Consider the following 24,859-nt stretch of genomic DNA (forward strand, 5'->3'; position numbering starts at 1 on the left):
CAAAAACTCAGCACCCACGGGCCAGTTGAACCAGGAACACTTCTCACCACGATGGACGTCTCGGCACTCTACACCAGTATCCCCCACGATGATGGCATCGCTGAAACAGCCTCAGTGCTCAACACCAACAACAGCCAATCTCCAGACGCCATCCTACAACTCATCCGCTTCATCCTGGATCACAATGTCTTCACCTTCGATAACCAGTTCTTTACCCAAACACACGGAACAGCCATGGGGACCAAAATCGCACCCCAATACGCCAACATTTTCATGCACAAGTTCGAACACGACTTCTTCACTGCACAGGACCTCCAACCAACACTATACACCAGATACACAGACGACATTTTCTTCCTATGGACTCACGGCGAAGAATCACTGAAGAGACTACACGATAACTTCAACAAGTTCCATCCCACCATCAAACTCACCATGGACTACTCCTCAGAATCGGTTTCTTTCTTGGACACACAAATCTCCATCAAAGATGGGCACCTCAGCACCTCACTCTACCGCAAGCCCACGGACAACCTCACGATGCTCCACTTTTCCAGCTTCCACCCTAACCACGTCAAAGAGGCCATCCCCTATGGACAGGCCCTACGAATACACAGGATCTGCTCAGACGAGGAGGAACGCGATGGACACCTACAGACGCTGAAAGACGCCCTTGCAAGAACGGGATATGACGCTCGACTTGTCGATCAACAGTTCCGACGGGCCACAGCGAAGAATCGCATCGACCTCCTCAGAAAACAAACACGGGACGCAACCAACAGAGCACCCTTCGTCGTCCAGTACTTCCCCGGAGCGGAGAAACTAAGCCATGTTCTCCGCAGCCTTCAACATGTCATTGATGACGACGAACACCTCGCTAAGGCCATCCCCACGCCTCCACTACTCGCCTTCAAACAGCCACCCAACCTCAAACAGACCATCGTTCGCAGCAAATTACCCAGCTTTCAGGAGAACAGCGTCCACGACACCACACAACCCTGCCACGGCAACCTCTGCAAGACATGCCAGATCATCGACACGGATACCACCATCACACGAGAGGACACCACCCACCAGGTACATGCTTCATACTCCTGTGACTCGGCCAACGTTGTCTACCTCATACACTGCAGGAAAGGATGCCCCGGAGCATGGTACATCGGCGAGACCATGCAGACACTGCGACAATGGATGAACGGACACTGCGCAACAATCGCCAGACAGGAGGGTTCCCTCCCAGTTGGGGAACACTTCAGCAGTCAAGGATATTCAGCCACCGATCTTCGGGTAAGCGTTCTCCAAGGCGGCCTTCGAGACACACGACAACGCAAAATCGTCGAGCAGAAACTGATAGCCAAGTTCCGCACCCATGAGGACAGCCTCAACCGGGATCTTGGGTTCATGTCACGCTACACGTAACCTCACCAGCAGGGGAAAAAAAAGTTATCTGTTTTTAATACAACTGGTAATTCTCTCTCTCTCTGCCTTTCGGGTCTCTTTCTCTCTGTCTGTGTAATTTGACACATTGTGTATTCAGTATACTGGGACCTACTGTTTTCCGTGGCTAACCTGTCTGAACACCAACAACACCTTTGACTGGTGTGATGGTGTCCCAGCCTAATATAAGATATGCGATTTGAGAACCTCTCATTCACTCACTCACCTGACGAAGGAGATAATCTCCGAAAGCTTGTGATTTTAAAATAAAATTGTTGGACTATGACCTAGTGTTGTAAGATTCCTTACAATAAGATCATGGCTGATCTTTGACCTCTACTCCACTTTCCCTCCCAATCCCCATATCCCTTGATTCCCTTGGTGTCCAAAAATCTATCTATCTCAGTCTTGAATGTACTCAACGACTGAGCATCCACAGCCCTCTGGGGTAGAGAATTCCAAAGATTCACAACCCTCTGAATGAAGAAATGTTTCCTCATCTCAGTCCTAAATGACTGACCCCTTATCCTGAGACTATGCTCCCTAGTTCTAGACTCTCCAGCCAGGGAAACAGCATCTCAGCATCTACCCTGTCAAACCCTCTCAGAATCTTATACATTTCAATGAGATCACCTCTCATTCTTCTAAACTCCAGAGAATATAGGGCCATTCTGTTCAATCTCTCCTCATATTTATCCCTTAACCAACATCACTAAAACAGATTATCTGATCATTATCTCATTGCTGTTTGTGGGATCTTGCTGTGTGCAAATTGGCTGCCGCGTTTCCTACATTACAACAGTGACTACACTTCAAAAATACTTATGGATGTAAAGCGCTTTAAGACGTCCTGAGATCATGAAAGACGCTATATAAATGCAAGTCTTTCTTTTGTCGTGGTCTTGCAGGTTTACATTGCAGAAACACTTTAAGGATCATTCAACAGATCTCAAAGATCTTAAACGTTAAGTGAGCGTCGTTAGCTGTGCAGTTCTCCCCTCATCCTGTATGTCAACTGTATTGTGAAGATAAACTGTTTCACCTCTTGTCGGTCCAATAGCAGTCTGGGCAATTCTCATTGGTCTTGCATCCTGCCATTGGAACATCTGGTTTATCTGGTATTCTTCAAAATGCACTGCAATGATTTAATGAGCTCGCATTGACCCTTACTTTAATTGTTTCCTACATTACAAGTGACTGCACTTCACAACTATTTCATCGGCTGTAAAGCACTTCAGGATATCTTGGTCATGAAAGGTGCTATATAAATGCAATTTCATTCATTCTTCTATTGGGAACCAAAATAGAGGACATCATCTTGATGAACTACAGTGTTAATTCCCAGGCCCATTATATCGTCCGTTGTCTCCACTCTCCTGGGCCTCCAACATGGCTGCATTCAGTGGAGACCCAGGCTAGCATTGATATTGAAAGTGAAACAAAGGTCAGTTTGCCATTACTCTTCTGTGACCCAGATTAAATCTAAAAACACCCAGAGTTCAGGAAGTATTTCAGCAGTACCAGTACAGTCCAGGTTCTGGGTGCTGTAGAAACAACATTGTTTATACAACAGGGCAGGTTCTGCAGCAGCCAAACCAACATCATAACAGCTTTGCAAGTATGATTGTTTACAAGCTGCAACTATGAATGTGATGGGCAAGGTACGTGCTGACCAGCAAGCTCAAAACCACTTCACTGGTCAAAAAAATAGTCACAAGGCATGGTAAACCTGATCAATGGGATAAAGCTAACTCCAGAGGCACCCACACAAGTCATTGGGCAATGCAAATTGCCTTCTGAGGCTGTAATTCCACCTTTTTAACTTTACTGCACTGAAGGGATCCACTTAACAATTTTCATTTCTATATTGTAGAAGTAAAAAGTCCCAAGGCGCTTCACTGGAGCATGATCAGACAAAAATTGAAGCCAAAGATGGAGATATTAGGTCAGGTGACCAAAAGTTTGGTCAAAGAGAGTCTCAAAGGAGGTTAAGGGAGGGAATTCCAGAGCTTGGGGCTTAGACAGCTGAAGGCATGGCTGCCAATGGGGAGGCAAAGAAAATGGGGGGTGCACAAGAGGAACCTAGAGATCTCGGAGGGTTGCAGGGCTGGGAGAGGTTACAGAAAAATGCAAAGTGATACATTTCCATAAGAAGAACGAGGAGAGGCGATATAAACTGGAGGGCACAACTCTAACAGGGGTACAGGAACAGAGAGATCTGGGGGTATATGTGCACAAATCGTTGAAGGTGGCAGGGCAGGTTGAGAAAGCAGTTAAAAAAGCCTATGGGATCCTGGGCTTTATAAACAGAGGCATCGAGTACAAAAGTATGGAAGTCATAATGAACCTTTATAAAACACTGGTTCGGCCACAACTGGAGTATAGTTTCCAGTTCTGGGCACCGCACTTTAGGAAAGATGTGAAGGCCTTAGAGAGGGTGTTGAAGAGATTTACTAGAATGATTCCAGGGATGAGGGGCTTTAGTTACATGGACAGACTGAAGAAGCTGGGATTGTTCTCCTTGGAACAGAGACGGTTGCGAGGAGATTTGATTGAGGTGTTCAAAATCATGAAGGGTCTGGACAGAGTAGATAGAGAGAAACTGTTCCCATTGGCAGAAGGGTCAAGGACCAGAGGACATAGATTTAAGGAGATTGGCAAAAGAACCAAAGGTGACATAAGGAAAAACTTTTTTACGCAGCGAGTGGTTATGATCTGGAATGCACTGCCCGAGGGGGTGGTGGAGGCAGATTCAATCATGGCCTTCAAAAGGGAACTGGATAAGTACTTGAAAGGAAAAGATTTGCAGGGCTGCAGGGATAGGGCGGGGGAGTGGCACGAGCTGGATTGCTCTTGCATTGAGCCGGCATGGACTCATTGGGCCGAATGGCCTCCTTCCATTCTGTAACCTTCTATGATTCAGTAATAGGGAGGGCGAGGTCATGGAGGGATTTGAACATAAGGTTGATAATGTTGAAAGAGGCGCTGCCGGACCTGGAGCCAATGTAGGTCAGTGAGCACTGGAGTGATGGGTGAATTGGACTTGGTACAAATTTGGATATGGGCAGCAATATTTTTGGATGAGCTGAAGTTTATGGAGAGTGGAAGATAGCAGGGCCAGGAGAGCACTGGAATAATCGAGTCTGGAGCTAATAAAAGCATGGATGAGGGTTCCTTAATAAGTTTCTGCCACTGTTTGAGGAAAGGAGAACTTAGAGCTCCAGGAAGAATTAGTGTAAAATGAAATTCTAATATACATTTTAATATATCAAATTTAAATTGATATGGCATTTGACAGTAGTTCTTTATATATAAATTTGATATATCAAATTAGTACAGAAAACTATTTGCAACACAACTAGAAGCAAGCATGAACTATTTATCTTCTGTATTAAGTGCATCACAAATAAACTCCGTAATATATAAAATGCAATCTTCAGAGTAATTTGAAACAGACCTTAAATGTCATTGGTACATTTTTCATAAAGACTATATTAAATACATAAATTATGAATGACAGTGTTTTCTGTAGATAATATAATTTGTCTGTTAATGAAATAATGATATCAGTTTAGATGTTAGATGACAGAAAACATACTCTAAGAATGATTTTAATATGTTGTTCCAGAAATTCCATACTCAAAGCACACTGGAAGGTGATGCGCTCATTCTTTTACCAACCATTCCATGGTAGCAATATAATAACCGCTTGCCTTTAACATCATATTTTGAAGTAGTATTTATGCAAGAGATACAAATGGCCAGTTAAAAGTAAATCTACAATATAGCACAAGAAGAGCAACGTCAGAAGAAATTGGGGGGACTAAAATTTTTGCTAATTTGAGTGAACACAGAAATTTGAATGCAAACAACAACTGGCATTTATATAGCACCTTTAACACGGTAGAACGTCCCAAGGCGCTTCACAGGAGCGTTATCAGGCAAAGTTGACACCTAGCCACATAAGGAGATATTAGGACAGGTGACCAAAAGCTTGGCCAAAGAGGTAGGTTTTAAGGGGCTTCTTAATTCAAGGAGAGTGAGGTCGAACACCACCATTTTTTACTCAGTTTACTTTTTCAACAAAATTAACACAAACAGGAATGTTGGCCCCTTTATGACTAAGCCACATCCTTTAAAGACAGTCTGCATTTTCAGGTAAAGACAGACCCTGCACTTATCCACCTATCTGCAGTATCTCTTAACTACAATCTCCACTGACCTCCAGTTCAATCTCTGAACCAAAACGTGCAAGATTTGAATACCAGAACGGTTCATACTGTGCAAAATTCTAGGGGAAGCCTGATTACAAAACATTAAGATTTTTTTGATAGAACTCCCACTAAGTGCAGTGATACAATTTATGCAGCCATGAAGTGTTTAAGCTTTGCTGGACTGCTTATATAAGTTTATTTCTAAAATCAACTTTATACCAAAGAAAACCAAAATAACAAAATTCTGAAAGTGTCCTACTTTATGCTCGTTGTTGATCGAAGTTTAAGAAAAAGTGCACAACATACATCACCAACAGCTGAAATGTTTCCTCCAGGGATATTCTGACGCAGGACATTACGTGAAAGAATGTGCAATGTTTAGCCATTAGACCAATAAGTTAGCCCTTATCCAAACTTATCTTTCCCTCTCTAAATCGTCAGGGCAGATGCAATCTACTGTTTCAAAAATTTATGACTCAAAAAACTTTCTTCTGTTTATTTTTAAAATATTATATCTTTTAAAAGATGAAGGAGAAAAAAGTTTACAATTATATTATGTTCCTTTTAGACTTATGTAATGGCACATCACATGTCATTAAACAGGTTATTACATCTGCACTAGTGTCCTCAAAAACACTTAAAACAATTTAAACAATCACTTTTTTAACATTCAAACCTGTTACATAAACAAGCATTAGAAAATATTTACACTAAATAAAAGCAATGTTGTTACAGGGTTACAGGGAAAACAAACTGGTTTAGTCCCCTATCGAGCACATATTTTTTCCATACATTTACATTTATATTAAACACACTGAACAGATTCCAGCCGAATACTCAATTAGGTCGAAGAAACCCAAGTCACATGAGCAAACTGCAGCAATAATACCGCCCAGATATATAATTGTAACCAAATTTGGAAACACTTTTCTTTTTAAAAGACAGCTATTGCAGACGGTCTCTGATGTTCTGACCTCCTCCCATTCCATCTCCGCCCAAGAACGCGACAAACTGAAGTTGTATATTCAGATTGTTTAGCTGGAGCACAATCTCACAGACAACAGAAAGTTATTTAAATCATTAGGATCTCCCATCAGACAATCAGAGACAAAGTCAAGTCTGAATAAGGCATGGAGTGAACTCTGAAGGGAGACAAATAAATCGCAGAGATCCATCTCTATAACTCCCTGCTGTGCAGCACTTTAGCAGATGTCAGACTGAGAAACGTACAGTCCCAACTTTACAAACCGACATTTTTAATATAAAGTCATTTCCCGCACAGTGCAATATTACAGATCCTCCTCACTACCGTAGGCACTCCCGCTCATGGCAGTTCGTTTTATTATTTTGACAGATACCAACCGCTCAAGGTTTCACTTCCACCCTCACTCACTCCCAGACTCTTCCCCACCCCTCACTCACTCACTCACTGATGCTTCCCCCCCCTCACTCTCACTCACTCCCGGATGCTTCCCCCCCCCTCACTCTCACTCACTCCCGGATGCTTCCCCCCCCTCACTCTCACTCACTCCCGGATGCTTCCCCCCCCTCACTCTCACTCACTCCCGGATGCTTCCCCCCCCTCACTCTCACTCACTCCCGGATGCTTCCCCCCCTCACTCTCACTCACTCCCGGATGCTTCCCCCCCCTCACTCTCACTCCCGGATGCTTCCCCCCCACTCACTCCCGGATGCTTCCCCCCCCTCACTCTCACTCACTCACTCCTGGACACTAACCCCCCCCCTCACTCTCACTCACTCCCGGACTCTTCCCCCACCCCCCCAACTCTCACTCTCACTCCCACCCTCCCGGACTCTTTCCCCCCCCCCACTCACACTCTCACTCCCTCCCTCCCGGACTCTTTCCCCCCCCCCCCACTCACACTCTCACTCCCTCCCTCCCGGACTCTTTCCCCCCCCCCCCACTCACACTCTCACTCCCTCCCTCCCGGACTCTTTCCCCCCCCCCCCCCCACTCACACTCTCACTCCCTCCCTCCCGGACTCTTTCCCCCCCCCCCCTCCCCCTCCTCACTCCCTCCCGGACTCTTCCCCCCCCCCCCCCCCCCCTCCCTCCCCCCCGGACTCTTCCCCCCCCCCCCTCCCTCCCTCCCCCTCCTCACTCTCACTCCCTCCCGGACTCTTGCCCCCCCTCCCCCTCCTCACTCTCACTCCCTCCCGGACTCTTCCCCCCCCCCCTCCCCCTCCTCACTCTCACTCCCTCCCGGACTCTTTCCCCCCCCTCCCCCTCCTCACTCTCACTCTCACTCTCACTCCCTCCCGGACTCTTCCCCCCCCCCTCCCCCTCCTCACTCTCACTCCCTCCCGGACTCTTCCCCCCCCCCCTCCCCCTCCTCACTCTCACTCCCTCCCGGACTCTTCCCCCCCCCCTCCCCCTCCTCACTCTCACTCCCTCCCGGACTCTTCCCCCCCCCTCCCCCTCCTCACTCTCACTCCCTCCCGGACTCTTCCCCCCCCCCCTCCCCCTCCTCACTCTCACTCCCTCCCGGACTCTCTCCACACCCTCACTCTCACTCCCTCCCTCCCGGAATCTTCCCCCCCCACCCTCACTCTCACTCCCTCCCTCCCGGACTCTCCCCCCTCCTCACTCTCTCTCACTCACTCCCTCCCTTCGTCACGGACTCTCCCCCCTCCTCACTCTCACTCCCTTCGTCACGGACTCTCCCCCCTCCTCACTCTCACTCCCTCCCGGACTCTTCCCCCCCCCCCTCCCCCTCCTCACTCTCACTCCCTCCCGGACTCTCTCCACCCCCCTCACTCTCACTCCCTCCCTCCCGGAATCTTCCCCCCCCCACCCTCACTCTCACTCCCTCCCTCCCGGACTCTCCCCCCTCCTCACTCTCACTCACTCCCTCCCTTCGTCACGGACTCTCCCCCCTCCTCACTCTCACTCCCTTCGTCACGGACTCTCCCCCCTCCTCACTCTCACTCCCTTCGTCACGGACTCTCACCCCTCCTCACTCTCACTCCCTTCGTCACGGACTCTCCCCCCTCCTCACTCTCACTCCCTCCCGGACTCTTCCCCCCCCCCCCCTCCCCACTCTCACTCCCTCCCGGACTCTTCCCCCCCCCTCCCCCTCCTCACTCTCACTCCCTCCCGGACTCTCTCCACCCCCCTCACTCTCACTCCCTCCCTCCCGGACTCTCTCCACCCCCCTCACTCTCACTCCCTCCCTCCCGGACTCTCTCCACCCCCCTCACTCTCACTCCCTCCCTCCCGGACTCTCTCCACCCCCCTCACTCTCACTCCCTCCCTCCCGGACTCTCTCCACCCCCCTCACTCTCACTCCCTCCCTCCCGGACTCTCTCCACCCCCCTCACTCTCACTCCCTCCCTCCCGGACTCTTCCCCCCCCCCCACCCTCACTCTCACTCCCTCCCGGACTCTCCCCCCTCCTCACTCTCACTCACTCCCTCCCTTCGTCACGGACTCTCCCCCCTCCTCACTCTCACTCATTCCCTCCCTTCGTCACGGACTCTCCCCCCTCCTCACTCTCACTCACTCCCTCCCTCCCTCTTCCCACCCCTCCTCAGACCCTCCCCCCTCCTCACCCTCACTCCCGGACCCTCCCCCCTCCTCACCCTCACTCCCGGACCCTCCCCCCTCCTCACCCTCACTCCCGGACCCTAGCCCCTCCTCACTCCCGGACCCTCCCCCCTCCTCACTCCCGGACCCTCCCCCCTCCTCACCCTCACTCCCGGACCCTCCCCCCTCCTCACCCTCACTCCCGGACCCTCCCCCCTCCTCACCCTCACTCCCGGACCCTCCCCCCTCCTCACCCTCACTCCCGGACCCTCCCCCCTCCTCACCCTCACTCCCGGACCCTCCCCCCTCCTCACCCTCACTCCCGGACCCTCCCCCCTCCTCACCCTCACTCCCGGACCCTCCCCCCTCCTCACCCTCACTCCCGGACCCTCCCCCCTCCTCACCCTCACTCCCGGACCCTCCCCCCTCCTCACCCTCACTCCCGGACCCTCCCCCCTCCTCACCCTCACTCCCGGACCCTCCCCCCTCCTCACCCTCACTCCCGGACCCTCCCCCCTCCCTACCCTCACTCCCGGACCCTCCCCCCTCCCTACCCTCACTCCCGGACCCTCCCCCCTCCCTACCCTCACTCCCGGACCCTCCCCCCTCCCTACCCTCACTCCCGGACCCTCCCCCCTCCCTACCCTCACTCCCGGACTCTCCCCCCTCCCTCTCACCCCCACTCTCGGACTCTCCCCCCTCCCTCTCACCCCTCCTCCCTCTCACCCCTCCTCCCTCTCACCCCTCCTCCCTCTCACCCCTCCTCCCTCTCACCCCTCCTCCCTCTCACTCCCGGACCCCCATCACTCACCTTTTGCTCAGAGGCCGGACCCTCACGGCCACTTTAACGTTCGCCATCTGTAAGGGGGCGGCGGAGGGAACAGGGTCAGTTTGCTCCGCAGCCCTCAGGTCTTGGTGTCATTTTCCGCTGATGTGACCAGGCCTCGGCCCCGACCCCGACCGTGCTGTTTGTCCGGGGCTTGCTCCTCAGGCCGCCGCCGGTTGCTAGCCACGAACTTCCCACCCGGTCCGCATTGTGCAGGGGGCGTGGCGCGCCCGCTGTCAATCACAGAGAGGGGCGGGGCATTGCTGGTCGCACACGCGAGCCGAGGGGGCGGGACGGGAGTGTGGGACCTGTCAATCACATCAAGGCGCGCGGCAAAAGGGGGCGTGACAGACAATCCAATTGGCTGTCAGCAGAACAGGTCCTCATTCAAACACACTGCGACTGGTTGTCAATCACGCTGTGGGGGCGGGGACATCCAATTAAAGGGACATTGATGTCTGCTTGCTGAAGAAGGCTGCACATCTCACTGGTCTATCAGGCATATAATGCAGAGCAGTTTTATGACAATTCTGAACCGAATGGGAATGGCCTGTGCAGACATAGCAGCAACAGCAATAACTTGCACTTTAATGTTCCAAGGCACTTCACAGGGGCGATTATCAAACAAAATTTCACACCGAGCCACATAAGACGACAGATGACCAATCGCTTGATCAAAGAGGTAGATTTTAAGGAGCGTCTTAAAGGAATAGATGTAAGGAATCTTACAACACCAGGTTATAGTCCAACAGCTTTATTTTAAAATCACAAGCTTTCGGAGATTATCCCCTTCGTCGGGTGAGTGAATCTGACTCACCCGACGAAGGGGATAATCTCCAAAAGCTTGTGATTTTAAAATAAAACTGTTGGACTATAACCTGGTGTTGTAAGATTCCTTACATTTGTCCACCCCAGTCCATCACCGGCATCTCCACATAAAAGGAGTCGGGGAGGTTTAGGGAGGGAATTCCAGAGCTTAGGGCCTAGGCAGCTGAAGGCCCGGCCGCCAATGGTGGAACAATTAAAATCGGGGCTGTGCAAGAGGCAAGAATTGGAGGAGCGCAGAGATCTCGGAGGGTTGTAGGGCTGGAGGAGGTTACAGAGATAGGGAGGGGCGAGGCCATGGAGGGATTTGAAAACAAGGATGAGAATTTTAAAATTGAGGCATTCCCGGACAGGGAGCCAATGTAGGTCAGCGAGCACAGGGGTGATGGGAGAACGGGACTTGGTGCAAGTTTGGATGCAGGCAGCAGAGACTTGGATGAGCTCAAGTTTATGGAAGGTGGAAAACGGGAGGCCGGCCAGGGGCACATTGGAATAGTTCAGTCCGGAGGTAACAAAGGCGTAGATGAGGGTTTGAGTAGCAGATGAGCTGAGGCAGGGGCGGAGACGGGCAATGTTACGGAGGTGGAAGTAGGCGGTCTTGGTGATGGAGCAGATATGTGGTCAGAAGCTCATCTCAGAGTCAAATAGGAGCCCAGGTTGTGAACAGTCGGGTTCAGCCTCAGACAGTGGCCAGGGCGAAGGATGGAGTTGGTGGCGTTGTGTTTTCGGATGATGTCACCGAGGGGCAGCACGTAGATGGGAAATAGGAGGGGGCGAAGGATAGATCCTCGGGGGACTCCAGAGGTAACGGTGCGGGAGTAGGAAGAGAAGCCATTGTAGGTGATTCTATGGCTGCAACTGGATAGATAGGAATGGAACCAGGCGAGTGAAAATAATACATATGTAGCGAGTCACTGATCTTATTTTGCCAAACTTCCCCCCAGCCCCATCATGTTCTCGAGTTACCAACCCTCTAGGAAAGTCCTGAACTCTCCAGAAATTAAATATTAATCTCCTGAATACTGCTAACAGCAACCAGGTTGAAAAATCATAAGGCCATTAACAAAAAATAGTTTTTTCATTTCTTTGAACAATTTTTTTATTATCTATAAAAATATTGGCGATAGGAGGGGGGTCGGAGGGATGAAGGATGTTCAACCGGATTGAGCGGTTGGAGGTTTGAGGTCATGTAATGAAATCCCCAGCAATGTGCCCAGCCAGAGTTCACAAACCTAGTCTGAACTGGTGCATCTTTCAGTGGTAGCACTTTCACCTCTGGGTCAAAAGATCATGGGGACCACTCCAAAGTCTTGAGCACATCATGACACTTCAATGCAGTACTGAGGGAGTGCTACACTGTGGGAGATGCCATCTTTCAGAAGAGATGTTAATCCAAGGTCCCATCTGCCTCTCAGGTGGTCACTAAAGATTCCATGGACACTATTCAAAAAAGAGCAGGGGAATTCTGCCCTACATCCTGGCCAATATTTATCCCTCAACCAACATCACTAAAACAGATTATCTAGTCATTTATTACATTGCTGTTGTGGGAACTTGCTCTGCACAAATTGGTTGCTGCCTTTCCTACATCACAACAGTGACTACACTTCAAAAGTATTTCATTGGCTGTAAAGCCAATGTTCCTTTGGGACATCCAGAGATCCATGGCATAGAATATAAGAGCAGGGAGGTTATACTGGAACTGTATAAAACACTAGTTAGGCCACAGCTAGAGTACTGTGTACAGTTCTGGTCACATTACAGGGAAGATATAATTGCACCAGAGAGGGTACAGAGGAGATTTATGAGGATGTTGCCAAGAGTGGAGAATTTTAGCTACGAGGAAAGATTGGATAGGCTGGGGTCATTTTCTTTGGAACAGAGGAGGCTGAGGGGTGATTTAATTGAGGTGTATTTAATTATGAGGGGCCCAGATAGAGTGGATAGGAAGGACCTATTTCCCTTAGCACAGAGGTCAATAACCAGGGGGCATGGATTTAAAGTGATTGGTAGAAGGATTAGAGGGGAGTTGAGGAGAAATGTTTTCATGCAGAGGATGGTGGGGGTCTGGAACTCACTGCCTGAGAGGGTGGTAGAGGCAGAAACCCTCAGCTGATTTAAAAAGTACCTGGATGTGCACTTGAAGTGCCGTAATCTACATGGCTACGGACCAAGTGCTGGAAAGTGGGATTCGGCCGAATGGCTCTTTTTAGGCCGGCAGACACGATGGACCGAATGGCCTCATTCTGTGCCGTAAATTTCTATGATTCTATCGTGAAAGGCACTATATAAGTACAATTCTTTCTTCTTTCCATCTCAGTCTACATTTTTCAGTACAGGATATACTTTATAGCGAAAACACCGTGTAATTGTTATTTTTTGGTCATATCTATTGCTACCCAAACTAATGTTATATTGGGAAAAAACTCTAAAGTTATGTATCTATAATGAACTATTGCTTCCTAGTTTGTATATAAATCTTTTATGATTATATTTTGTGTGTAAATCAACCAAGTTATCTGCTATCACCCAACAATTTATGAAAACAGTAGTAAGAAAACATAAGTCACGGTGCTCCAGTGAAAAGAATCCCTTCATGTAGAAAGAATGTTTGATTTATAAATATAGAAAATTCAGATTTACGATTGCAGTGTGGTTTGGGGTTTCCTGGCTGCTTGATCCAATGAAGTTGGCCATTGTCCTGAGTCCAATGAGTCAGTCACAGCACCAGCTCATCTTAAAGGCACTGACCAAACCTAACAACGTTAACGGTCGAACTGCATGTTGCAAGAACCTCCATCTGTCTGAAAGGCGCAAAGAATCTTCCACAGATGTATCTGACATGCCAGCTGCACATTAAGGTAACTTTCGTACCTGCAACTAAAAATGAAAGTGGCCAACAAATTTCCTTCAAATATTCTTACGGACGCAGTATTAACAAATGGGACAATCGCGAACACTGGAAACAGAAAATGAAGAGTGGGTTTGGTCAGTACCTGGAAAAGATAGGGTCGTGTCTCGACCATCTGAATCTTTAAACTGGAGTCCTGCTGTACATTTCCAGCATTTTCACTACTGATAATAAAACTAACCATTGAAACCCAATTCCGTATAAATTTTGCTGCGGTCCGGAGCTATATACTAATCACAACTTGCTACATGTCAGGTTATTGCGTTAAGAAAAAACTTGGACTACCTTTATTAAATCTATGAATTATTGGAATTCGTTGGAAGGCTTTTTAACTGGACTCGTGAATATCAGCTGCATTCTGCCACCTGGTGGACATTTCAAAAAGGAATTTCTGTGCTGCAAAGTCCGTTAAAAAAATTAAAGTGACTAAATAAATGTGTATCTTCACCGCCTCTGTGCACTTAAAAGTTTTTGTGTTTAAGTACGGACAAGAAACGGCTATCAGGCCCAAATATACTCACTCGCTTTGATTCATCCCCATTAATCAACCCTCCCTTCCCCCTCCATCTACTGGGAGAAACTAATGTATTGTGCCATTTCCAACCGAGATGAGGAGAAATTTCTTCACTCAGAGGGTGGTGAACCTGTGGAATTCGCTACCACAGAAGGCAGTGGAGGCCAAGTCACTGGACGTAGTCAAGAAGGAGATAGATATATTTCTTAATGCTAAAGTATTAATCAAGGGATATGGGGAAAAGGTGGGAACAGGGTACTGAGTTAGACGATCAGCCAGAATCATTTTGAATGGCGCAGCAGGCCCGAAGGGCCGAATGGCCTACTCTTGCTCCTATTTTCCATGTTTCTATGAAATGATATGACCTGTAACTAATTCAAAAACCCCTCTCCCACCTTCAGGAGTGATCAAACAAGCCCCGGGTGGCCTCAAACCCTTCATTATTTTCCAGAATACCTTCCATATGCTGCGATCATCTGATTTTCCAGGAAAAGACTTGCAGTTATAACAACCACGCATCTATATAGCGCCTTTAAAGTAGTAAAACGTCCCGAGGCACTTCACAGGAGCGATTATCAAACAAAATTTGACATCGAGTCACACAAGGAGATATTCGGGCAGGTGACCAAAAGCCTGGTCAAAGAGGCAGGTTTTAAGGAGGAGGGAGAGCGGTTTCGGGAGGGAATTCCAGAGCTTAGGGCCTCGATGGCTGAAGGCACAGCCACCAATAGTGGAGTGATTAAAATGGAGGATGGACAAGAGGCCAGAATTGGAGGACAGCATCTCAGGTTCTCAACTGTTCCAGGAACCAAACCTGCTCCAAAACTCACGAAAGTAGCAACCCTCTCAGTTGGGTTTGTCTGAATAGTGTTCAGTAAATTAGTTTTAGTCACCATAACCAAGAATTGTGTCATCCTGGGTAGACAACAGGAGTTTACACCTTTTAAATCCAACATTTGGATGGGTCAAAATCCTGGAATTCCCTTCCTAACAGCACTGTGGGAGAACCTTCACCACACGGACTGCAGCAGTTCAAGAAGGCGGCTCACCACCACCTTCTCAGGGGCAATTAGGGATGGGCAATAAATGCCGGCCTCGCCAGTGACGCCCACATCCCATGAACGAATAAAAAAAAATTTCCAGCAGATTGAAGATCCAACAGACCAGACTGGGTCTTATCATTAGCAGCATCCATCATTCGTGTAATTACAAATAAGTGCATTGCGTCATTTTACTCCTTTAAAGAAAGTATGTAAATGCAATTTGTTGTTGCTTATCATTCCTTTAGGGCCTGCGGATGTTGGATTGGTGAATGTCATCACTGTCACAGTAACACTGTCTGGAAAACGCAGTCTTGGCCCACTGGGACATTTTGCTTGAAAGGCAGTCTCAGATCATCTCATGGAAAGGTTGCAGGTTCTTTTGAGATGATGTTTTCAGCCTGTGCACCCTCTTCACAAGCCCCACTTTGTCTCCCCTCAACGATCCCCTGGAGCACACATGTAACCTGCAACTGAGAGGGGGCAAGGCAAACAAATTGCTCCCAGGACACCTCCGATATTTGGGCCTCCATGAGACATGGCGGGTAATCTCCATTTGAAACCTGTGTCCATCTGTTGGCACCTCCCCAGAGAACGGCGGAGGCAGGAAACTCAATGGATGTGGGACAGAGGGAGGAATCAAACTCGTGCCCTGCTCTGTAGTACTACAAGGTGTTGTGCCAGCCTGAGAAGTTTAGATATTTGTTAAAAAGCCAAGCACTTCAAAGAATTTTCAACAAAAAAATCAGCAACTTATATGATTTATCTTTCACATTTTCCTCATTTATTAGAAAATGGTACTTTAATAAATAGCTTAATAAAAATGTGTACAAAATGTTCATTTGCTTAGGGTAAGAGATTTAATACTATACAGCCAACCAAACAATGAATTATTCTGTTCACCCACTATTGACAATATCGACAATCCCATGTGTTTCGAGTAAGGCCTCAGAACTGGCTGAAAAGACTTGCCTTGCTGTACAAAGTAATAAAATGTATTCATTAATTATATATACACAACTGACGTGGCTTTATGGCTCAATATGCACTGGAGGTATTAGCCGCCCAACACACAAACTCATTACCTGAAGATTAAGCGATTTGCATGTTTGTGACAGAAAACTTGAGCTATGACAGAATACTGACACACACTGGAATGCAATGATACAATTAAAAATACTGGTACAAAGTATGTCCAGGACACAAGCACACATTTAAATGTAAACAAGTGCGTCGTAGTGAAATACTGCTGAGCCCAGCTTGAGAGAGACATTAAACGTAAGATATAACTTATATGATACAGTTTCACCTGTGTGAAACCAGGTTAGAATTTCATTTCCCTGCTACAGACAGTTACTGCTATTACACACACACACAAAAACTCATTCACACCATGATGTAAATAGCGTTTTGAACCAGTGTTGAGAACATGCTCAGAGTGTGCATTAAAAACATAATGTAAAAGGCATGAAATCCCTTTGAGTTATTCAGTTAAACAAATCCAAACATGGGAAAAAGAACCAGAGGGGAGATGAGGAGACATTTTTTTTATGTGAGTTGATCTGGAATGCACTGCCTGATAGGATGGTGGGAGTAGATTCAATAGTAACTTTCAAAAGGGAACTGGATAAATACTTAAAAAGGAAAAATTTGCAGGTCTATGGGGAAAGAGCAGGGGATCGGGACTAATTGGATAGCTCTTTCAAAGAGCTGGCACAGGCAGGATGGGTCAAATGGCCTCCTCCTGTGCTGTAAAATTCTATAATCAATGTTTTGTCAAATTGCACGATTTGATCGTGGGATCTCCATCAGAGAATGAAAAAGGTAAATAGGTCAGTGTAAACATTAAGTTTGTGTATCATGAAAAGAATGACACGTTCTGAAATGTGTTCCGAGGCAGCTGGGTTTATGATATCATTTATCAATACATTGCTGTCTCAAAACCTGCAGATTGCATCTTACCCCTAAATTTAGATATTTCTAAACAGCTGCCAATGGAAGTAAAGGGTTTCGTTCACAATCACCAGCACCAGCACTGTAACACCGTACCACGCAGAGCTTTTATGTCCTGCAGTTCCTCAAACTACTGAGCACGTGCTTGAACATTGGGTCAAGACTCTTTGTCGCAATTCTGCGAGTCTCTGCTATCGAAACACAAAAAAAAGTAAAGAATTGTCACAAGAACACAACTGAAGTTACAATCAGAACTTGTCTTACAAACTATCCTTCCGCTATTTTATTTTGTTCTAAACAGCCTTGATCATTTTTGTAAACCAATGTTGATTTTTTAAAAATATAAAATGGAAGGAATTTACAAAATATTAACTTTGTGCTTGCTGTTCTCCCCTCCATCTGGAACACACAGTAGATAGCTTCGTGCCAGAGCAGATAGCTACCCTGGGAGCTTATTTTTGTTCAATTAATCATGATCGTGAAGAGTGTAGGCCGTGGCACAGTGGGTAGCACTCTCGCCTCTGAGTCAGAAGATTGTGGGTTGACCTCCCACTCCAGGGACTTGAACATATAATCTAGGCTGACACTCCAGTGCAGTACTGAGGGAGTGCTGCACTGTCGGAAGTGCCGTCTTTCAGATGAGATGTTAAACCGAGGCCCCGTCTGCCCTTTTGGGTGGACGTAAAAGATCCCGTGGCCAATATTTCGAAGAAGAGCAGGGGAGTTCTCCCCGGTGTCCTGGCCAATATTTATCCCTCAACCAAAATCACTAAAACAGATTATCTGGTTATTATCATATTGCTTTTTGTGGGACCTTGCTGTGCGCAAATTGGCTGCTGCGTTTCCTACATTACAACAATGACTACACTTCAAAAGTACTTCATTGGCTGCAAAGCACTTTTGGAATGTCCTGAGGTTGTGAAAGGCGCTGTATAAATGCAAGTTATTTATTTTTCGATAGGGTAACTGTGGGGAAGGATTTCTCTGTGTGCCAGGTGTCGGGAAATCATAAGCCAGTCCTTTACAAACAGGTTTTTTGATTTTGTTACAGCGAGACACACACAGAGAAATTCATTCCCTGCCCCACACTGCAGCAATACAGCAACCTGGGAACTGGAAATCTCGAATAAAGGAGACTTAACTTCTTCAAATAAGAGATAAAGTTACTTGTATGACATTTAACAAATACTAGTTAAACATGTAACGACTTACATCAATTCTGCACCAATCATTTCTCGGCAAAGCACTGTAAAAACTGCTTGAGGAACTTCGGAGCTGAGAGTTACACAAATAAACTAAGTGTTTCTTCTTTAACAACGGAGAAAAGGGAGTGAAAACCAATCACTAAATACAAGACCATAAAAAATAGCAACCTTCCTAAAAACCTTTAAAAGCTCCAAAATCTCGTTTCAGTTTTCAAAATAAAGACACTTCAATCCACAGAGACGACTTCATGTAAAGTTTTAAAGGAAACACAGTGGGGTAGATTTGGACTTCTGGCCGCCCCCTCCCTCCTCCCTCCACCGACCATTCCGGTGGGTGAAGGCGCCCACCGCTGTGGTTCTGATGCCCCGGCCTCATTTACATTCCATGGACGAGCTGCAGTGGGACAAAAACCCAGCTCACCAGATTGGGCGAAGGAAAATGGGCCGGCGATGCCGCCAGGAAGGAAATCGTGGTGCAAGAGGGGGAGGTCACAATCCACAGAGGGTGGGGGTCCCGGGGCGGGAGCAGCCCAGATTACTCCTATTCTCCCGAGGTCCACAGAAATAAATTGACACTTAGCTTTGCCGGGCCTCCTCGCTCCCATCGCCTATGGAGCTGCTCAGAGTGTGTGCACGGTGAAGGCTCCAGCCTACCGCTCCCAACCGAAAATGACAATCGGAGTCCGATTTACGCCATAGGACCCTGATTTGCATATTAAAGCGGCCCGTCGCTTGAAACAAGCAGGCACTTTGGTGGAGCAGGCTGTATCGCCGGCGTTAACGGGACGGTGAGGCAACCGACCCCGTTCTGAGGCCGTTACCGTCCCGTTAACACCAGACGAAGGCTGTGAAAATCTACCCCAGTGAAAGAGAATTAGAGACAACAAGAAACCAGACAGCACTTTCTCAATTCACAGCTGTTTGTCGTCTTTGACCTGCACCTTGGTCCTCCAAGTGTTAGCAGAACCCACTTTAATTAAATTTGCAGCTACTTTGAAATTGTTTGCGTTTTACGCTCGTTACATTTAACGGTCAAAAAAACCCTGATAATGCAAATAAGGAGAGGCACCAAGTGACTGGGGTCTACACTGTCAGCAATTATTCGATCAAAATTATAATACTTTTATTTTTGAACACGTTCTCACCAAGAAGCCAGTTTGTTCCTGCATGTTTCTGCAGACGGGAGTTTCCTCACTTTAAAATGTTTAATGGCAACGTAAAAATAGACCAACATATAGATTTTAACTCTGATTCAAGTACGATAAAAGTGCTTTCCTTTTCAAACTGAGCTTGAAAAAGTGCCAATTTATTCGAGTTCATTAAATTGCAAAATACTGTGTTAAAGATTCTTTCATGTTAAAAGCCAAGAAGGTTTATTTTTTTTAGAGAGATGTTGCTCCAGTAACGCTGATCGTGGATTGAGAAGCTTTAAAACAGTATGGAAGCGTGCACTTTGTATTTTATTCCAAGGTGACCTTATCACGCAGATAAAAAAAAATCAGTCATCCCTAAAAAAGTGCAAGGCTGAGTTTTAAAAAAACTTAATAAAAATAACTCTAAAATTAAATATAAATCAGTGGAAGAAACTCATTAAAAGAAAAATATATTTTAAAAATAAGTTGTGTTTTTGCAACAATCCATATTAAGAAGTATTCTTATCCTCTGTCAATGAAGTGACCAACTTCTAATACCTGTACACTCAATCTTCCACAGCACAGACCTTCCTTCTGTTCACACCAGCTCTGTGAACCCATTTCAAAATGATCCAAGCACGACAACTTCATAAATACTGCGTATGTACCCAACCCAACCTTCAAAGGGGAAGCAAGTCCCGCCAATTTATGAAAAATCTTCATCTGTTTGAAAGAAAAACCCTGCAAATTCAACGTCAACTTGTATCTTTAGCGGGAGAAATAAAATGATAAGTACAACTGTAAAAATCATGGATGTCAGGGCCAACCAATATATGATCGGAGGTCGAGGTCATGTGGGAACACGCTAAAGGCAGTGAAAAATACTCGGGCTACAATGACCGGGGCTCAATATTGACTTACAATAGTGACAAGTCAGCCTGCGACTTCATAAAGAAAAGGTTCCCCACATAACCCAGCCATTTTCCCTTGGCGTAACACTTAATGGAGGATTATCGAGAAGTGAAATCATCTGATATGTCTGCAAACCTTCAGAGTGTTAATAAATAACGCTACTATACGACACTAGTTGTGCAGATGTCAGCCGCTTTATGTATAAATTGCTCGACTTTATGACCTCTTTCTACACAACTGGTATTGTACAGTAGCCTGTGTAGGCACTGTCCAAGTAACTGTACAGCACTTGCATCTGTAACTTTCTGCACTCAGTCACAAAACACGTGCTATTTTTTCTTTGAAATTAAGCCTCATATCCAGCTTGTTCTTCCGATCTTTCAATGCTTCCCTAGTCCCCTAAAATACTGTTTACTGCTTCTTCCAAAGTGGAGGTCCCTGCTCCAACAAGGCCACCGTCATGTTCTGGTTCCATGAAGTCCCCCGAAGAAGCCATAGGGGAGAACTGAGGGATGTCCAGCTCTGCGGACTCGAGAGGCTCGGTCGTGGGCTGCTCCTCTGACGAGCTCTGGAGTCTTTGTAGGTCCAGAATGCTGTTGATGGCACTCTGCAGGTGTTCGTTGAGCGTGCTGTCCTGGGGGCTGTCGCTGGAGAAACTGGCATTGTCCACGGAGTCAGACTTGCGACGTTTGGGCTGCGGGAGGGGCAGCTCCCAGTGCAGATCATCCACTGGGCCGACCTTCATCAGGCCCTGCGTGAGCGCATCTTCCACCTCCGCAAGCTCCTTCATCAGGTTGCTTGTGCTGACGTCGCTCTTCCCTCCCAGCGGGCCCCCAGTTTTGTCCTGCATCGAGTTCTGGAAGCCATTGCCTGCAGTCCTGTCGCTAGAATTCAAGGGTTGAGCCCCGTCGTCCACTCTGTCTGAGCCAGTGACAGCTTTTTGATCGTCTTCATGTTCAATCGATCTTTTAAACTCAGAACTGTTCTGTGGGAAGGATATTTTACTTTGGGTGGGTACCAAACTTGTAGGATTATTCCTCTCACATTTTGCAAGATTGTTAAGATAGTCCCTTCGTTCCGACGCGTCCCTGGGGTCCAAATGTTCCAGCTGCCGTTTCTCAGCTGGAGAAGGGACCGTGCGGTTCAGATTTCCGTTGCTTTGGCTAAGGGGGGTGGCAGCGAGGGTGCCGGGGCCTCTGGTTCCTGAGCTCTGCGGGACTGCCGGAGGAGAGAGCTGATCTAAGGCTGTGTTGTGGACAACCTTGCTGTAACCCGCCTCCTGCTTTATCTTCAGCTTGAGTCCGCCTCTGCGACTGGCAACATAAGTCTTCAGGGCCTTGGGCCGACTTGGGAGTGCCTCCATCTCCACGTCTCCCGTCGGGGAGGTTGTTGCCCGGGTGACGGAAGGCGAGCTCCTGGCCTGTTTGATAACCAGCTTGGTGGCGGTGATCTGTGTTGAACTTTGAACAAGCTCACTGGGAGTTACAAGGGGGCAAGAAGCAGTTGGCGGAGTGCTGGTGATTCTACGTTGGAAAACTGATGAGATATACGCATCTAAAAACAAACAAAACAAACATTCAGAACTCGAAAGCCACAGTACGTTCAAAGCCAGTGCCCTTGAAACAAAACAACAACTTGCACTGATATAGCACCTTTAACGTAGTAAAACATCACAAGGCGCTTCACAGGAGCGATTATCAAAAAGAAATGTTACATCAAGCCACATAAGGAGATATTAGGTCTGGTGACCAAAAGTTTGGTCAAAGAGGTAGGTTTTAAGGAGTGTCTTAAAGGAGGAGAGAGAGGTAGAGAGACGGAGAGGTTTAGGGAGGGAATTCCAGAGATTAGGGCTTAGGCAGCTGAAGGCGCGGCCACCAGTGGTGGAGCGATTAAAATCGGGGATGGGCAAGAGACAAGAATTGGAGGAGCGCGGAGATCTCAGAAGGTTGTAGGGCTGGAGGAGGTTACAGAGATAGAAAGGGCATGAGGCCATGGAGGGATTTGAAAACAAGGATGAGAATTTTAAAATCGAGGCGTTCCAGGACTGGGAGCCAATGTAGGTCAGCGAGCACAGGGGTGATGAGTGAACGGGGCTTGGTGCGAGTTAGGATACGGGCAGTAGAGTTTTGGATGAGCTCAAGTTTACAGAGGGTGGAAGGTGGGAGGCCGGTCAGGAGAGTGTTGGAATAGTTGAGTCCACAGGTAACAAAGGCATGGATGAGGAGACTGAATAGTTATCCTTCAAGTGACAATTTCTGAGTTGATGATTTTATTTTTAAATTCTTTTCTTGCACCAAATATTTCCCCCTCCTCTCCTTCCATGAAAACATTGACTGCTTGCTGGGGAACCGTTTCCCAGGCAGCAGGTACTGACCCTGTACCTCACCCAGGGGGTCCTTGTATTACCCAAGCATGAATCTTAACAGTGAGTGCTGATGGACTATTTGACTGCAAGGTGCATCGCGGCTGATCCTGGTCCTGTCCTCATTTGAGGTGCACTCATAGGCCCTTCCAGCAGGGGTCACTCTTTAGCAATCAACAAGATAACGAGGAGATTTACTGGAATGGTGCCAGGGATGAGGGACTTCAGTAATGTGGAGAGACTGGAGAAGCTGGGATTGTTCTCCTTAGAGCAGAGAAGGTTAAGGGGAGGTTTAGCAGAGGTGTTCAAAATTCTGAGGGGTTTTGATAAAGTACATGGGGAGAAACTGTTTCCAGTGACAGGAGGGTCAGGAACCAGAGGACACAGATTTAAGATAGTTGGTGAAAGATCCAGAGGGGCGATGAGGAGAATTTCTTTTTACGCAGCGAGTTGTGATGATCTGGAATGCGCTGCCTGAAAGGGCGGTGGAAGCAGATTCAATAATAGCTTTCAAGGGGGAATTGGATAAATACTTGAAGGGGAAAAATTACAGGGCGATGGGGAAGGAGCTGGTAAGAGTAAGGTTCTATGGTTCTAATTGACAAGGAAGGCCATTTGTGGCTCATCTTACTTCATTCACCCAGAAAGACCCGACAGTCCCTCATTGCAGCACCCGGCTGTTTAAGTAATTCAGGGTTTCTACTTCCACTGCTCCACAGAAAGTCCAAACCATGAACTGATCTAATTCTTGTGTAATGACAGTCCTGATATCCATCCTAAATCTGCCTTTTGCTAGTTTAAACCCTTGTCCTACTCTCCCAATGTAGTGTGAAGTCATTTTATCTTCTTTCACTTCCGTTTGCAACCTTACACCCCTCAATAAGTTCAGCTCTCCATCACTCTCGTCCACAGTTGAAAAGCCCAAGTTTCTCCAGTGTTTCCCCGTCACTCAGACCTCTAACTCCAGGGAGTAACCTCGTGGCTCTCCCAGTGTTTGAATGTCTCTCCACAGGGGGTGAGATCGGTCTTGGGCAGCAGCGCAAAATCGATGATCGTGAACTGGCGCCCGTTTTACAGCCCGCTACATTTTCTTTTCCATTTGATTTCAATGGAAAAGAAAATCATTTGGGATGTATGTGCTAGCCGTGGCTCAGTTGGTAGCATAGAATTACATAGAATGTACAGCACAGAAATGGGCCCCAAATGAGCTTCCTCCCTCTCTTCTTCATCTCACCCTATCAGCATATCCTTCTGTTCCTTTCTCCCTCTTATGTTTATCTAGCTTCCCCTTAAATGCGTCCATGGTATTTGCCTCAACTACTCCTCGTGGTAGGGAGTTTCATATTCTCACCACTCTTTGGGTAAGGAAGCTTCTTCTGAATTCCCTATTGGATTTATTAGTGACTATCTTATATTTATGGCTCCTAGTTCCAGTCTCCCCGCAATTGGAAACATCTTCTCCACGTCTACCTTATCAAACCCTTTCAGAATCTTAAAGACCTCTATCAGGTCATATCTCAGCCTTCTCTTTTCTAGAGAAAAGTGCCCCAGCCTGTTCAATCTTTCCTGATAGGTATAACCTCTCAGTTCTGGTATCATCCTAGTAAATCTTTTTTGCACCTTCTCCAGTGCCTCTATATCTTTTTTATCATATGGAGACCAGAAGTGTGCACAGTACAGCATATGTGGTCTAATCAAGATTTCATACAAGTTTAATGTAACCTCTCTTGCTTTTCAATTCTATCCATCTAGAACTGAACCCCAGTGCTTGGTTTGCTTTTTTTATGGCCTTATTAACCTGCGTCGCTACTTTTAGTGATTTGTGTATCTGTATCCACAGATCCCTTTGCTCCCCTGCCCCATTTAGACTCTTACTTTCCAAGCAGTATATGGCCCCCTTATTCTGCCTACCAAAATGAAATACCTCACACTTACCTATATTCAAATTCATTTGCCCATTACACATCCATTCTGCAAGTTTA

General features: G+C 47.0%; 2 protein-coding genes across 4 annotated transcripts in view; both read right to left on the minus strand.

Annotated features, from left to right (window-relative positions):
- LOC137326393 (stAR-related lipid transfer protein 9-like) overlaps positions 1-10,216 on the minus strand; it is a gene marked incomplete at its 3' end in the record, with an annotated part of 232,894 nt that extends 222,678 nt beyond the window's left edge. The window contains exon 1 of the mRNA XM_067991435.1: positions 10,008-10,216. Coding sequence (XP_067847536.1) covers positions 10,008-10,054 — 47 coding nt within the window. The remainder of the gene's footprint in view (positions 1-10,007) is intronic.
- Positions 10,217-16,097: 5,881 nt separating this feature from the next.
- Positions 16,098-24,859, minus strand: part of LOC137326229 (BRD4-interacting chromatin-remodeling complex-associated protein-like) — an 81,833-nt gene continuing 73,071 nt past the window's right edge. For all 3 annotated transcript variants that reach the window (XM_067991128.1, XM_067991129.1, XM_067991127.1), the window contains one exon: positions 16,098-22,069. In XM_067991128.1, coding sequence (XP_067847229.1) covers positions 20,907-22,069 — 1,163 coding nt within the window. In that variant the 3' untranslated portion in view covers positions 16,098-20,906. The remainder of the gene's footprint in view (positions 22,070-24,859) is intronic.

Source organism: Heptranchias perlo, chromosome 10 (assembly GCF_035084215.1).
Source record: "Heptranchias perlo isolate sHepPer1 chromosome 10, sHepPer1.hap1, whole genome shotgun sequence".
NCBI classification, from domain to species: Eukaryota; Metazoa; Chordata; class Chondrichthyes; order Hexanchiformes; family Hexanchidae; genus Heptranchias; species Heptranchias perlo.